Here is a 17207-nt window from a genome sequence, read left to right as displayed (position 1 = left end):
TGAGCCCTGCCGATGAGCGGGCCCAGGCCTGTCTCTGGCACTCTTCCCCCAACTCGAGCGCCTTCCATTCCACTATGGAGCTGGAAGGCTTTCTGGGACATCCAGCTGAATCTCTAGGCCCGGGGCCCAGCTATCACTCAGACCTGTGGCCCAGCTCCCCATCAACAAGACAGGCTAAGGAGATACTCAGTAGTGGCTTTTGTGAGAGTAGTCACCCCGTCTGTTCTGGGATGGGGGGTGGCAGCAGTCTAGGCCGGTAATCCTGCACAGCTGCTCCTAAATCACATATGGTATGGCTGTCGTGCGTCTCAGTTGTGTCTGTGCGTGTAAGGACCCAAGCTTTGGTGTACGACAGTGCGACTGCCTGCGTGTGGGCACACCAGTGCAGTTTTAAACAAACGATTTGATCCCTTTTTCCACGGATCCCCGTTTGAGCGACGTTGTGTTTTCGTGTCTGTAAATGACTAAATGTTAACACGTGAGTCACGCCTACTTTCCATTTTTGTCACTCTCCAGAGATGCAGCTTTGTCTCTCAACGTTGTGCAGTTGCGGTGTTGAGCCTGATAAGGAAATGTTTAGCCAATTTAACCAGACTGTTGAAACGAGTTGGAATCCTCACCAGACCGCTGGAGCATATCGGATTCGTGGTGAAAAGCAGGACTGTTGGCAGAGAGGCTAGGCTAGCTGAAGTATATTTAGAATAATCAGCTCTGCTCTTGTGAGGCAGTCATGTGTTTAAAAAAAATGGTGTGTGTGCTGTAAGTGTAGTTGTTTGTCATTTTTAAGTCCTGTCGTCCTGAAGGCTTCTTCACGTGCATACGTGTGCGCTGATAGCAGTGGACATGACTTTGTATAAAATGAGGTAGATTAACCTGGTCAGGCCTGTGGCTTTTGTAACAGTGTTATGTTTTTCGTGCTGATGTAGCTATGCTATCCTTTTTCTTTAGATCCACGAACGTCTGCAGCACTATGAAGAAACCAAACCCGTCCCTGTCCTGGACAACGCTGCAAGTCTGGCCCATAACGTAAGAATTACATCCATTTTACATACTTTTTTATTTGATTGTCTCTGTTTAACTCAAAAGCCTTGTTGGTCCATACTGATAAATGTACAACAACAAAGGGGAAAAGCTAAGATCAGAATAAACATAGTGGCTAATACAATGACGACACCATTAATCACTGTAGTCTTCACTGCCACTGCAACTGTAAAGAACAAAATGTGCTAGCCCTGTGACTGTCCACAGTCCTTGAGACTGACGAACATTGCACATGTGGAAATTATTCTATTTGGAAAATCAGTATGAAACTGATTAGGACACGTGGTTTGGAAAGAAAACAATAACAGTAATGACTAACTCCTGTCTGACCTTAGCTATTTGGATGTGATGTTGCTGTGATGCAGCTTATTAAACTAAAGATGAAGGACATAGTTCAAGATTCTGATCTTCGAACTTAATGTTTCATGACTTTTTAATCACGAGCAGTGCAGCGTCTAGGAAAAAGACTAGGTTAGAAATGGTGTTTGGTCAGATGACCCATTGTTTATGTGGCCGTCGATGGTCGTTTGTAGTCAAATTTGGGATGCTAGAGAAACTGGCTAGTTAATCTCACTTTCCGTTTTATCCTCGAAATAGCTAATAAAAACAGAAAAAATGGCCATTTAAAAAAAAAATATATATAAACATGTCAAATATATGCTCTGCAGTGTGTACTGTAACTATACTCCATGTCAAATGGCCTGCCAATCACCCCCACACCTGTTGTAAGGAGACCAAACCCACCCCTACCTCCCACTCTGACACATGCTTTTGGCCTTAAACTTCAAACCATGCACCGAGAAATCAAGAACCCGGCTTGAGGAAGGCTAACTGTGATCGTTTGCCTAGGGCAGGGTCCGGATGGAGGAACCGCTCCTTCATAGCGACTCATAGAGATGGATGGGCATGCGTTGATGACAGAAGCAGACAAACTCTACGTGATTGAGTTCCATCGTGTATACAGAAGTCAGTGAAGGAGGAGGAGATCGCACGAACGCTCAGAGTTTTGGAATATCACTAGCGCCGCTGCATCGTATGTTGCGTGCAGCACTCGGAAGCCGACGCTCAGACACCAGTGGTGTCCAATGTGACCGCTGATGATCATTTTCCCACACTGGTCCAGCTGTTCCCCTTAAGCTGTGTGAAATATTCAGTATGATTTATAACACGAATGTCCAGCGTGCTGACATTTGTTATGGTGTTGTTCATCTGTGATATTTATCTACATATATGGGCCCACTCGCACAGAGACACGCACACACACCTGTGTAAACCCAAGGAGCAGCCTGGCATGGTGAATGGAGACAAGGGAAAGCCCTTCTACTGGTGTGTGGTTTTGTTTGAAATCCTCAGCTCTGTTTATTGTAATCAAAGTGCCTTTGACTATTCCACCCCTCCTTGAGAGCCCGCAGCCATACATCATTCTAATTAGTACTGAGTCAAGAACGAGGGGCTGAGGTTCTTACAGTCGTTTGGGGTGAAGTCAGAGGAAGAGAGAGTCCAGAGTGTCCCGACTCTGTCAGGAAAGAAAGTCCGTCTTGTGGTCTAGAGTGGTTTTCCGGACTGTGCAGGCCACATGTGCCGGCGCAGGAGCCAGAGTGATCATGCTGAGAGGTTCATACTCACGGTTACAGAAGACAGAAGTCCCAGTTCAGCCTGCACCCTTTACCGAGAGATTTATAAGACTGTATTTTGTTTAAGAAAAAAGAAAAGTGATTTACTTCTTCTTTCTGTGTTTGTTCTCTCCTGCTGCGACTACCGACTGAGGACAAAACAGCTGACACTAGAACTGCACTGAGAAGGGTTGCTCCTGTTTGTCTTGCCACACTTGACCTGCACTTGAAGTTTGTGGCAACAGTCTCCAGGCCATTAAAGAACCCCCAACAATCAGCCTCTATTTCCTTCCCCCTTAGAGATTTTCTCTCTCCTCCTTTTTGTCAAATTACAGACTTTCAAATTTATCCTTCCTGGTAAATGCCCCGCAAAGTGTCTCCCAGGGATTATCAGGTATCAGAATAAAGCCCGGAGATGGTGTATCAAAGCCTCTCAGAGCTCGGTGCAATCCAGAGTCTCTCTCTTTGTTGGTCAGTCAAAAAATAAACTCAACTTAGACCTAGCTTTGCAGTGTATTTTCAATACAGATTGTTTTCCACTTGTGTCACTGGTCCAAATGAAGATGCTTGAAGTGGTGTCTGAGGACCGCAGCGCTACGGTGGAGAGCTACAGCGAGATTCGATTCTTTTTGTTCTCGGGTTACGCGTAATGGAGGCTTAATTTATTGCTTGAAATAAAATGGCACTTCAACTGTGCTCTGCCCTTGGCTGCACTGTCTAGCTCACTCCACAGGTGACTGCCACTGCTCAGGCTAACTGCCACTGCTAATGCAGCCTGAAAAATGATCGATACTGGTTACAGGCAAGTGGTGCAGTATTACATTCTTTCTAGGACAGAGCGAGTACACACACACACACACTAGTGTTCGTGGATGCACAAAAAGTAGCCTTCCCTTCCCTCATTAAAAGTGAAATAGAGACCTATTTGCCCTGAAGTGTAATGCAGGACACTGTGGACTGTTTATCATAAGGGCAAATCCATCTCACACATGTGCCATTTCACATCAGCGTCAGGCGCAGCACCGGTACCTTGTTCCAGATCACTGTCCATAAACTCCCTTGTCATACTCTACTCACATTTTCTACCTCTACTATGTAGTAACCAAAACAGCTGCTGTTACAGTGGAGGACCACTGGGTGCCACTAGATAGCACTGGTCCTGAGTCCTAAGGATACAGCCAATGTGGAAAAGACAGTTTTTCTTGTATAGTTGTGAGGAGACCCATGGAGTAATATGTCTTTCCTGACACCTTGCCCTAACTTTAAACATTTTACCCCAGCAACCCCTCTCACACATACACTCTCAAACTTCACACATAGACATTTCTGTTACACTTGGAAGGAAGCCGCTTTTAAAATAACATGATTCTACTGATGCCGGCCCTCTTTAAATATGATTATTTGCAAGGGAAACATTCCGTGTAATCTCCGTTTTCATTAGTGTTTTTCTTGTAGGAGAGTAAAGGCCAGCGTTTGCACCGTTACACTCCAAAACTTTTATTGAAATCATTAAAAAAAATGAGAGGAGCATCGTTTGTCGTTGAGTAGAATCACACCACATTCCATGTAAATACGAATTCTTGAGACATAGAATCACACCACATTCCATGTAAATATGAATTTATTGTAAATTTTATTGTAATTTCCCTTTTTATTTTGATAGCCTTCAAAATAAATCAAGAAACGGTGCATTATGTCATCTATAAAACTGATCCTGGCCGCCTTTGGTAACTAAAAGTGAACATGTATTTACGCCTTTGGTAACTAAAAGTGAACATGTTTTGGTAGCTTATTTATATATGTATTTAAAAAAGGGTCACGTCGATGAATTTACGGTTGCCTTTTAGGGCAGTGAGCTGTGTGCATTCTGGGACTCACTGTCTGTGACGTCTGGGGATGGAAAATATGATCCTTACAGGGAGACGCAAAGGTACGAAAGCAGTGTGGAGTCAATAGTGTCCCATCTGTCGTTCCTCCTGAGTTATGGCACAAGGTGTTTTAATAGGACAATACCAGGGAGAAGTAATGGTGTGTTCTTTGCCTTCCTCCCCTGCTGCAAACACTGTGGTGATGGAATGATAGATGTGATGCACCGGGACCAGAAATGCTCCCTCACTAAACGCCGTGACCTGAAAGAGCCGGGTCTCTCCTCCTCCTGACCCAGCTCTTCCAGGTTTATTTTCCTTAAGTACATTTAATAAAGTGAGCTAATGCAGGGTTGAACGGAGGGTACGTTAAGTAACCTTGACCACCTCGGCTATTCATTTTCCACCTTTTCTTGTTATTCGCTCTTTCTATCCTAAAGGGAAACAAATTGAAATATGAATGACGGTGCATACACAAACACCAGTGAATGTTCCCGTCTGAAGGTAATAAAGTGACGCCGTGAACTCTCTCACCCCGCTCTGACCCTCAGGCCCAGCCTTTGCTACCGCCTCGCCTCCGTTGCCTTATTCCCTTACCACAGGCATAATCACTCACACGACCGTGGGTTTTTTCCGACCTACGCGTATGTCGTCATCCACTGCTGCATCATGGATGTGGGACAATACTGTTAATCAGAAGCCTATCTGTCCTCTGATCACACGCTCCTACAGTATATGTTGTTCATGGAGAGTGCTGTAGGTTCTCAGTCAAGTGTCTCCGTTTATCTGTTCTGAAGAACTGAGGCAACCTCATGAATGAAGCAGGTGAAAGGTCAACAATCAGATGGTCAAGTTGTCTTTACTAGTGTGTAGGAACGTTGAACCAATAATTTTAGTATGCATTTAAAAAAAAAAAGCTTCATGTTAAATGACTTCATGTAATAATGTACAGGAGACAAAACCACCAAGGAAACAGGTTTATGATTTTCTAAGTGCTCCCTGTTTACGTTGCCGTATACCCTCAAATACATCCACCTTTTTATGTGACTTCCACTCCTGTCCTGTGTTGACTTGGGCTCCGGATTTTGGCGGAGCACAAGCAAGTCTTTGTGTGGGACGCTGCTCGTCTCTACAGCAGCTCCATATCCAGAAGGATCATCTATAAATCAGAACACAGACAGAGGAACGTGGCCTGAGCTGCAGACGCAAGTCACACAGACATTCATCACGATTGTATCTCGAGTTCAAAGCTCACGTTGTTTTTGACAGGAACTCATTTGTTGGTGTTGGTGTTGTTGTCGGTGGTAATGATTACTGTATTTTTCAGTTATTTCGCTGTTTAGTGCTAATTCAAAACATAAGGAATCGATATGTCATCACTTAGCAAATGCATGAACAGTTATTACAAAAAATAGGCTAATTTTAACTTCATTATTTCATATATTTCCTCTTGCCTTTAATAGCATTTTTGTCTCTCTTTTCATCCTCAGTTGTGCGAGGAGCTGGAAGGACGACCAGGAAGTGGGGAAATTAGAGAGCTTCTCAAACTACTGTCCAAACCCCACGTCAAGGTGAGTTTGGCTCTCAAATCTTTTGGTTTAATAATTATTATTCATGCTTAAAAAACTACAATTTATTTCATTCATATATTCAATTTACCGATTTTTTTTGTTAATATATTTGGTAATGTAAGTATTATTCTACACACAAGTATTTCAATACAGTTGTTGGGTCACCTGTTGTTCCAAAAAAACACCTTTTTGTTGATAAAGTTATGAAATAAAAAAAACACACATTTAACACAAGTTTATAGATACTTGGGAGTATTTGAGGCCATCGTACCTTATCAGCAGCCGGCCCACACAGGTCTGCACAGAAATACTGCATAAATGCAGTTACACACTTGAACACAGTCACACAGCCGCTGTGTGTGAAGACAAATGGTCAACATTATTCACACTCCTGCTCTCCTTCTTAATTACGCAGAGACTTTGCGACCTGCTTTGTCTTTGTCAGACCTGGAAAACAAATGCCGGGTCAGACGATTACCGCATGAACCATGTCAGTGTCAGAAATACAACATTTGTTACCATTGGTTGTGCTTACAGTGGAAGTATTTGGCATGACGAAAAGGTCAATCCATCAAAGGGAAAAGCTTGGGAAAGTCACTTTGTGAAAAGTTGGTATTGATGAGTTGTGTAGAAGTAATGGCTGAGTAAGTCAGGAGACAGATGCGTATGGACACACATATGTATTTATACTGTATAAATACATATACAGATATATGTGTATATATTTATATGTACTATGTATACACAGACATATACACACACATACTGTATATACGTTTATATGTTATATATTTATTTATATATGATACATACATGTACAAAACCATGATTAACCATTAATTTGAAATGTAGCTTATATTTAAATTTTTAAGATTAATAACCTTGTTCATTTTCATCCGTCTCACATAAATCCTAATTTCGACCGTTGACAGTGATGTAATAATATCATTGTCATGGCTGTTCAGAGGCCTTCACATGTGTCTTCACATGTTTTAGTGATTAAAATCGGACACTCTTTAAATCTGGCCTCCGTCGAGCGTCTGTTCTAACTGCTCCAATCTGACTTTTCATTGGCTGTCTGTCTTGAAGGTCATCATTTGACGCTTAGGATTTTGTTTAGGAACGTAAAGTAAAACTTGTGTCCGTCCGTCCATATTGTCATTGATGCTTTAATCTGGCTGTCTCAGTGGACTTGCAGGTTGTAGACAGTTGGTCTGTTCGTTGTTATAGGTCCAAAACTACTTATCACTGTGTGTGTGTGTTTCAGTCTGGGAAGGACTTCAGATGCAGTCATTTTTCAGACTCTATTATTTGTTGACGGCCTTCCAGATGTGAAGTGAAAAAATAAGATAAACATTGTTTGAGAAACAAATTGGAGAGCTAACCGTGATAGTTAGTAGGGGGTAGTCAGACTGAATTACGAAAACACGCTCTTTCATAAATCCCTCTAAAATTTATATCTTCTCTCAGTTACTTTGCGTGTCACTCAGCTGACCTCAGCTCCGGTTCATAACGAGGTCAGCCAGACTACTGTACAACAGACAATGGAAAGTATTAAGCTACTGTGTTTGCTGGCCCTGCACCTCAGCACATAACGTAAGCATAGGAGCTGAGGACAGGAACCGGCTCACCCAAGCTTCACGCAGTCATCGTCCAAGGCGAGACTCTAAGATAAAATATGAAAAGCGGTCGGCGCTCTCAAAGATTCCATGTCTAGCGTCCTGCTGCTGACCTGTATTATAGGAGAAGGAGTAGCAACAGCAGTGCTGCAGTGGTAGGATTGATGCCTTTCAAACAGGAGCTCCAGGTTCCATCCCACTCCCAGCTCCTGACCCTTGTGGAAAGAGTTGCATCAGTAGGAGAATCTGGCGCTACATTGTGCCGAAACTCTAGGAGGACTACGGAAGTGGAGTAAGAAAAAAAAAAAAGAAAACAAAAAAACAAGACGATTTAGTAAAAAATATGCTTCACTAAAGAATGTTTGTGTAAAATGCTCAAGTTATTCATTCGACATCTGCATAGTTGATTTTTTTTTTTTTTACTCTGGCTCATGGTCGACGTCCATCATCAGGTTCTGCGCATGTGGATCTTAAACCACAGAGCTAAATTCTCCTGATGCCTACAAAGGAAACACTAGGTAAACAATAGAACAGATCCAGGATCCTGGTTTGGATATTTTTTTATTATACCACAATGAGGTATGGAGGTTTTTTTTTTTTTTTGCCATTTTCTTGTCATTGTGTCTGAAAGTATAGGCAGTATGTGGGCACCAAAACATTTCTGTCTCTCTGGCTGCGTCTTGACATCCAGGGCACTTGACACCATGGCAGCCAGGCCTAATGTAAATCACAGGGTCGCTGGTGTAAAACACATGCAGATGGCCGCTGCCTTTGAATGGCGCCTCTGTGCAACAGTAACTGTATCACTCTTAATTATGGTTGAAATGATCCATTTCTTGGGTGGGGATATAAATCAGGTTGTTAAAAAATCTCCTTCCTTCCTTTATCTCGAATTCCTTGCTTTAAACATCTGTTCAATTTGCACTTGAAAAAACAACTTTACCCGTATTAGCCTCGCCAAACGAGACTAATACTACAACGATCATGGCCGAATGTTTCTGTTTTGGGCTACGGCAGTAAGTGAATACGTGTTTGCAGACTCACTTTCAGGGTTTAAGGAGAGTGGGCTTGAGTACTATTTCCCAGCTGGCTCCCAGCAGACTCTCTCGCCTGGGGAGAGCGGTTACCCTGCAAGGATCCTGCACTGCCAGCTAAAAACGTGCGGGCCAGTGACAGGGCCGGGGGCTTAAATGAGAGGCCAGTGCCAGGAATGTACAGGCAGGTTTATTTTGTCAAGCACAGTGATCTGTTTTTCTAGGATTCCTATTATACCTAATGAACACAAACATACCAACCGAAGGGGACAGGATGCCTGGAAAACAAGGGTGGGTTCACTTCTCTTTATCTTTCTCATAGTTTTACCCCTGTTTCAGGCTTCACGGTCTAACCAAGGACATACTGTAAGTCCGGTTAGGAATAACCCCAACAACTGGCTGTTAGAAGCCCACAAGGAAAGCTGGTGTGTTGTTTAGAACATTTGTACCTGCCTTGTACCCCCAGTCAGAGTTGACCAGCTGGGCCGTGTACCATGTGCTACCTATTAGCTTAGTTGTTATTGCTGCTCCCTATAAAGTTTTCACAAGAAATTAGCTGTGGCCCTGTTACAGGTTGTTAGGCACAGCCATGGGGGAAATGTGGTGCTGAAGAGCAATGCCAGCTTTGAGGAAGTGCCTTCAGTAAGCGGACACGCTGGAGTCGAGATTTCAGAGCTGATGGATACGATACTGAGGAAACGGCAACTGGAAGTTTAGTGGAGTAAAGGTTAGGGTGAAAAAGATGGAGCAGTTTCTAGTTAGATAAGGTTGTCCATTTGTTCATGGAAAGTCAATAGGTAGATATATAATAATATAAAAACAATAAAAAAAAACAACAAAAAGTACACCATATGCAGTACAATGCCAGTTTTTCTATTTCTAATGTCATGTAAAACATAATCAAATGTTTTTTCGGTTCGCTTTGATGCGAAACAGAGGGAAGCAGTAAAACCTTGTATTGTTTATGCACGATCCAACAATGCTGGGACACTCAGTGACATTTTTTCTGCTTGATTTATGGCTTGAACAGTTGAGTTAAGGTTGAGCTTTACTTCCCCAAATTGAAATCAGACTCAAAAAGTTAAAATATCAATAGAAAAGAAGTCTCCACCAGGGATAAATCAGTGATCAGAGCCATTGTCGATTTCAGCACTATTTTATTTTTATTCCAGGAGCTAATCCAGCCCAGCACAAGAAAAGCATTTGAGATCTGATTTAGGACATCAGGTTCATATTGGTATGTCTCATCCCGCTTTAGAAGCCCATGGAAGCCAAGTTGCCCTTCAGGTTTTTGTAACGCATATCAGGTTCTATGACAATCACATGCTATCAAGTTAGTTAAATAACCGTACACGACCATATGTAGGCAGTACATCTCTCTTTTGTTGTCTGCACAGATGGTAAATGTGATGTACTTTGTCCCTCTTTAAACAGGGACACAGAAAGTAAATAACAGGTGGTTGGAAAAATACTTTTTCGGGACTTTATTAAGCACTGAATCAAGTTCTACTTTTGTTTATTATCTGTGCAGCCGGTTTGATGCATATTTACAGTACATGTTCGATTCAGATTTAAAATGTAACACAACTAATCCCATCACAACATGATGTCTGGGCTTTATTTATTTGTTTGTATTCAGGACTGTTTGCCATTCCGATTGCTTTTATTGACTTCATCTGCTTACAGTTTCGCCTTACAGCATACCACGAAATATTTCAATGTTATAACGACACTATCCCTAGATACAGAAGAACAAATCAAGGAATAGACTGTCGCTTGTCCAACTGATGCTGGGAAGATTTTGGAAAGATTCCCTTCAAATAAAACTCAAGACGAGCAAACAAGAAAAAGAGAGATGATAAACGACATGTGAGAGAACCTTGGACAAGTCCACAAAGAAAACAAGATAAATTCAGGGAGGAAGGAGAAGAAAGAGAAATATGTAGAAATATATTTGTGTTCTGGGATTTAGAGACTTTATTTTATTTTATTTTTTTCGCTCTGTCTAGTCCACGGTTTAAGATTAGAGTTAGGATCGATATTAGGTTTGGAGCAGAGGTTGATATCTTAAGCGGTGATATACTGTGTTTGGGACTGTATTGGATTTTATGGACCAAAACCACGTCATTGTAGTTTTACATGTCCTGCCTCAGACGTGTCTGGAGTGCTAACAAGAACAGATGAGACAGCCCTTGTTCTGTGATTGACTGTGATGAAAGTGATGCATTTTAGCTTTTTACTGTGACATGAAAAATGGGAAAATGTGTTTTTACAGCCTGATAGTGCTCCATAATGTTTTGCTTAAAATGATGTGTTAGCTTCAGTAAAAGTATATTAAAGGTTATGAAAATTAGTCGCCAGACAGCAAGCACCGCAGTGTACAATGCATTTCTTTTGGCAGCCCTAGTTAGCTTCGGGTAGTTTTCTGTTTATACACAGACGTCTTCTGTTGGGGTAACAGTGGGTCTAGTTCTTTGGCTTTGTAAGCCACGCACACTGCCACAAGAGGCGCCATTAAGTACGTGGTTCCTGTGGGAATCGAACCTAGGACCCTCTCTGTGTAAGGCAGGTGTAACTAAGGTCATTAGCCAAGGTCAGGATTTGAACCCAAAGTCCTCCAGTTAACTTTGACCACTAGGCCACAGAAGAATCGGCATAAAATTGCAATCTATGTCCTCAGAATATTTTCATGAACATTGCATTATGGTTTACATTATTTGGCAGTATACAGTATGACTCAGATCCTAAAATGTTTTTTTTTTTATCCACCCATACTAAACTAAATCATGTTTAATTTCCACTAAAAGTGCAGATGGCTGTCCTACAGGCACGGTAATGTACTCCTCATGTTTACATTTTTAATTAGATTTAAAGTTTTGCTTTTCAGCTCCTTTGACATGCCTTACATTTTCAGCAGGTGATCCATTAACAGGAGGGAAAAAAAACACCGGGGCTGACACTAGAGAAATGGGAAATATCTGTTTAGGCAGGAGTCCGAACAAGAAGAAGAATAGAAACAAGTTCACAGAAGCAGGGAGAAGATGAAGTGTATGTTGTATCTGTGTGTAATGTTTACGCGGCTCGGCTTATCTGTCAGCAAATCCCAGGCTCTGAAACCTAGATATGTCTCCTCCTCTCATCTGCTCCCAGTTAGCAACATCTTGAACACTGTACTGCTCCGTGCTCCAATGTCATAAAACACACCGCTCCTCTTCTCACCGTACTCTTCTCTTCTTTGTCTGGCACATGAGATGGAAGATGCTCCCCCCAGCCTGCCCCCTGCTCCCTGTCCCACTAAGCCTGCGTCCAGCTGCTTTTTGGTTCAGACACGGAGCGGTTTAACAGTTTGAAAAATGAAGGTGTCCATGGCATCATTCCGGTCTGTGATCCATCTATTTTTTTAATGTCTGCTTGCGAACCTGTGAAATTTCGGAGGCACCTGAGAACTTCATCACTCTGCGCCTGTAGTGGAAGGATTTGTGTAGCATCGCCTTCCTTTGGAAGTGACCTGCTGCTGAAAACAGTGGCCAGAATCATCCCTCCCCCACCTGACACCCCCCTCTGTCTCCCACCTTCACTTGTGCACCTCCCGTTCAGCGACTTCCTTTAATCAGGGAGCGGCACACGGAGGGGAGCGTGGACCTAATGGCAATTAAATCGTGTAGCTACAAGTTCAGTTCCTAAATGCTTATAAATCCATCACCCAGCATTGGTTGGAGACCCCTCATTCATAACCACCCCCCTCACAGTCTGCATTTTCTCCATACCTTTAAAAGAAAGACGTGATGGATTGAACTTCTAATAGCATGTAGTGCTTCACTCTGTTCTACTAATTTTACAGGTCAAATGCTTTGATGTCCCTAATGGTTTGATTGATGGCCTGTGCCTATTGTTTCATCTCCGACTAAAGTGCAGTTCTCTTCCTGTTCCAGAGTCTCCTGACGATCCATGACATGGTTGCCTTAAAGAGTTACGACCCTGAACTACCTCCACTACCTGATGATCTCGATGACGATGAGGACTCAGTAAAAATCATAAGACTGGTCAAAAACAAGGAGCCTCTGGTAAGTCAAATGACCATTCATTTATTCATCAACTTAAGATGGAGCCAATCCCAACAGTTTTTGTTGACCAGTCCATCATAGGCCCAGTTCAAAGTGGTCAGTTATGCTACTTCCTGCTCAAGGAGGAAGCTGGGCTATATGGAGAAAACACCTGCACACACAGGGAAAATATGCATATCTATACAGACGCCTGATCAACTTGCTATAAGGGAAGAATGCTGACCACCATGTCTCTGTGGGACCCCTGGTGGTTATCTTGGGAAATGTCAGTATGTAATTTAAACAGTTCAGCCACTCTGCTTTACCTTCAATTAACTCAAATTGACAAAAAAGTTCAATAAAAATGTTTTATCAGGTTTTCCTTTTATTTATAATAAAAATAATGTCATGCTATCGTACTACTGTCTAAAGAGTCAGAACCTGACTTCTTGAAACCTTCTTCAAACCTTCTTGAAACCTTGTATCAAAGCTCTGTGCACACCACAGGTCAAGCCAATACCATAAAAGCTTTGCTTTTGAGGTACTTCCCTGTGGGAATCCAACCCACAACCTTGAAGATGTAAGTGCACCAACGCCGACCACAATTACCCTGCTCTTGGCCATGAGTATTTTCAGCCAGTCTAGGCTTGGTGTCTGTGAACTGCTTCCTTTTCTATCCTGGTCAGTGTTGCTCTCTTATTGTAACATGCCTCTTATGTCCGTGCTCCTCAGACGTCGTCCCAGACGTGAAAAACCACCCATCTGTCTGGACCCAGGGCCCTAAGTGTGCAGGAGTGACATCTTGGCTGGTTTTCTCATTTTCTCCGCACCCCTCGACATCCTGGGCGTTAGATGAATTCCATACCATGCATTCCCCCCCGGTTTTGTCAACTAGTCAGGCACGGTTTATAGTGGGCTTCAGTAACCACATCAGACCAAACGTTTTTTCTTCATTGCCCTCCCTTTGTGTACCTGCGTTGTGTTGATCTTGGTGATTCTTCGATCTTCTTAACTGACTTCTGCGTTGACACGTCCCCATCCTTAGCTCAAATTCTTATTGTCCCATGAAAGACCCTTCATCTCTCATCATGGCACTTTTGTGTCCAGGGCCGTGGCTCCGCCCACCTTCGATCTCTGCCGGACATGCCCTGGCCTCAGCTGCCTCTATTTTCACATTGTGGTTTTCACCCTGACCACCACCTTGGCTCCAGGCCGGCGCACTCTTCTCACCACACCCCGGGGAAAGGAGAACATACCTACGCCATTTTTGGGTCCTTGCCTTTTAGCCTATATTGTGGAGCTACTGAGTGTAATAATGTGGCTTTGAGGAATGTCTTTGCTCTTTCTCACGCCACACATTGTCGCGGTTGCTTCCTGCTAAAGCCTGATCTTGGATCCCATTGCTTAAAACTATACTGGGATTCACACATCAGCTCCATTTTAAACATCCAGCTGGTGCCACTCATGTCTCTGCAGTGATGTCCTTTGTTTTTGAATGAGTTCCTGTACATACAGTGTTATGTTGAATGCATAGTATACTGCAATATTGTTGCCTAAATTTAGTTTATAGGGTATGTTGCAATGTTAATGTTGGGTTTTTTTTCTTAGTTTCCAAAAAAAAGATACTCTACTAAAAAATACTATGTCTATGTATGGATTCTATAGTTCAACCTTAGGTCAGAGCTGGTGCTACAGTTTAAAAGGTGAATTTGGATATTTATATTTGAAATGCTTGTGTTTTCACTAGCAGGATTTCTTTTGTAACAAAAACGGTCATTTGACGGGCCCTTAATTCACAGAGGCAGGCAGTAAACATACCATTGTAAGTAATTTCAGCAACATGCGGACAAGGTTTACTATAATGAAACATATACTAGAGTAGTTAGATGAAAAGGCCTCCAAATTTGATCCCATTGTCCATGAGTGGTATCATATAGCTGCCCTCACACCGCCCAAAGGATCTGCATGGCACGACTTCTGCCCATAATCTCTTGTGGCTATAATTTAGGTCTGACCGTGGTGTAAACATTTGTAAGATTTCTACTGCTGGCCATGTTTTCGTGTGTTTATGGATGGAAGAGGAAAAAAAACAACTAAAATGTTGCTTCTGTGGCAGGGAGCCATGTCCGAAATATCAGTGTGACGGTCACGTGCCTGTCCTGAATAAACAAAGTGATGGTCAAATTTAGTCACCGATTCCAACAGACTTTTTGTGCTGTGGCCTAGTTTTGGACAAATGCTCTGGACCTCAGAGACAGACTCTGCACTCGCATCGTCCATCATCCTATTTGCACACTTTTGGTCAGAGACGGATTTTTCGCTGCCTTGTGTCCACTGTATAACTAATATTTCCCAAGATAGCATTTATCATGTAGTTCTAGTTGGAATGGAACAAATAGGCTGTAATATAAACTTTCAGGCAGAAAGTGGGACATGTACAGGAGCTTGTGGGGATGTGCACCTCTATCACTGAGGCAGATGTGGTACACATCCTAAAGCTGTTTAAACAACCTTGTACGTCATTTATCCATGCAATTATTCATGATTTATTTGAATTTTTTTTTTTTTTTTGCCTTTTTTATCCTTAATTCATACGTCACACTATGTCTTTTAGTTTCTTAAACATTTAGACTCTATGGCACATTATTCATTTTTTTATTTGCAATTCCTTACCAAAAATGTGCTCAGCTGTTTTCAGTCATCTGATTTGAGCAGCTGTTCCTTTTTGAAACACTAAGATTTTTCCCTGTGGTCTCTGGAAAATGTATTTTTGTTAAGGGAAACATACCTCAATAAAGAGACTGTGCATTGGAAAATGTAAAGCAGGTCACATGCTCTGGCTGAAGTCAACCGTTCTGCTCACCAGTGCAAACCCTGTAATTTTGCAGGCTCCTCATTTGCCGCCATGCCAAATTGATTTGTGTCTGGCCCTTGACTTGCAATGTCAAATAATCAGCCTGAATATATATATATATTTTTTTTTAATTGACAACGATTATTCTGTAGAATATCTGATTTCCTTCTTGGTCTTCTTACTTTGCTCCTCAAGGGATCATGAGGTCTGATCATTTACTATCAGTTATCAATGCTTACATGTCACATTAAAGTAGGAAAATAACAGAATCTTTATAAATACTTTTTGAGCAATTTACTCCCAACTTACTTACTCAGTATTAAACCCTGGCCTTTTTAGTTGAACACAGTGTGGATATACTTGTGCAGGAATTGAAGGAAGACACAAAGTATCTTTTTAGTTAAATAACAATGTTCAAAAATTATATATGTTATCACAGTGGAGCCTAGGAACTTTTTAAACCTCCAAATGATGATAAGTTTATACCCAGGTTGACCAATGGTAAAAGAGAACATGGATGCTACAGTTCACTGGTGTTGAGCAATTCATGTTGAGTATTTTGGAGCTAAATATTAAATCAAAAATATTAATCAAAAATGTTCCTAGTATAAATAACCCCTCATGTCAGCAGTATTTTTTGGTACAGCTGGTGCAGTAGTTTGCTTTATTTGCTATTTGTAATGCGTACTTGTTAAATTACTGTCTAGTTATGCTACTAGATCTCTGCCATCGAGGAGCCGCTACGTCACCCCTAAGAATCCTGGAAAATCCCAAGGCCCCACGCAAAAATATGCTAAGCTGCAAAAGAGGGCTTTGAATGCCTGAAATTGGGTATACCACCACCACCACCACCACTGCTCGGGGTGACCGATGCAATGATGTAAAAACATCTGACTGACGAGCCTGCTGTGGTCGGCTCTGCTCCACTCATCGGAATGTTCTTGAAGCCCTGTGACGCAGATCTAAATAGCAGGCTTGGAGATGCTCGCCATGCATGCCCCACTGTGTTCTCCCTCCCTTTATACATCATTTGTCGTCTTGCTTGATGTCAGTTATTCAGTGCTGGACCTCATTACTTTGGGAGTTCTTGTACTCACTTCTCCGACTCAGTACATCTAGAGTTGTCCTCCTGCGAGCACACCATGTTTCTTTTGTATGGTTTTTCTATCAAAACTCTCCTGCTAGTACTTACTGGTCAGTATTATATGTTTGTTTTTTTTTTGTAAGTAATTATGAGTTCTTTGAAGATCCATCTTCTTTTTCTGCCATGTCTGCAGAACTACCTGTTTTTCTAAGTGTGGTATTCTTTGTAGTACAGCTGCAAAAATTCAGTAATTACAGTATGTGACAAACAGTTCTATCGTTGATTTATTAATCTGGAGTGCTTTTTGGTTATTAAATGTGATTTTTTTTTTCAGTCATTACAGTGTTAAGGTTATAAGTTGTAATTATTTAAACCTCCGTGATTTATCATCTCCTAAATTTTGTCAGTTGAAGTTGTATGGACTCACCAGGACCTCTACTGTAAACTGCTTCTGCAGGAGACACGACATTAGTAATATTAGAC

The 17207-nt window shown here is 42.0% G+C and overlaps 1 protein-coding gene across 5 annotated transcripts in view; it reads left to right on the top strand.

The window, feature by feature from the left end:
• The window catches only part of mpp7a (MAGUK p55 scaffold protein 7a), a 105762-nt gene that overhangs the window by 44357 nt on the left and 44198 nt on the right, over positions 1–17207 (top strand). For 4 of the 5 annotated variants that reach the window (XM_025054323.1, XM_008307737.3, XM_025054321.1 and 1 more), the window contains 3 exons: positions 949–1026; positions 6010–6090; positions 12676–12807. In XM_025054323.1, the coding sequence (XP_024910091.1) occupies positions 949–1026; positions 6010–6090; positions 12676–12807 (291 nt within the window). Of the gene's footprint in view, positions 1–342; positions 864–948; positions 1027–6009; positions 6091–12675; positions 12808–17207 lie in introns of those variants that run through there. The other variant, XM_025054324.1, reaches the window with a different exon arrangement.

This window comes from Cynoglossus semilaevis, chromosome 3, assembly GCF_000523025.1.
Source record: "Cynoglossus semilaevis isolate Cse_v1.0 chromosome 3, Cse_v1.0, whole genome shotgun sequence".
In the NCBI taxonomy this organism is placed as follows: domain Eukaryota; kingdom Metazoa; phylum Chordata; class Actinopteri; order Pleuronectiformes; family Cynoglossidae; genus Cynoglossus; species Cynoglossus semilaevis.
The sequence above is the reverse complement of the archived record's forward strand: the minus strand, read 5'-3'. Positions and strand labels throughout refer to the sequence as shown.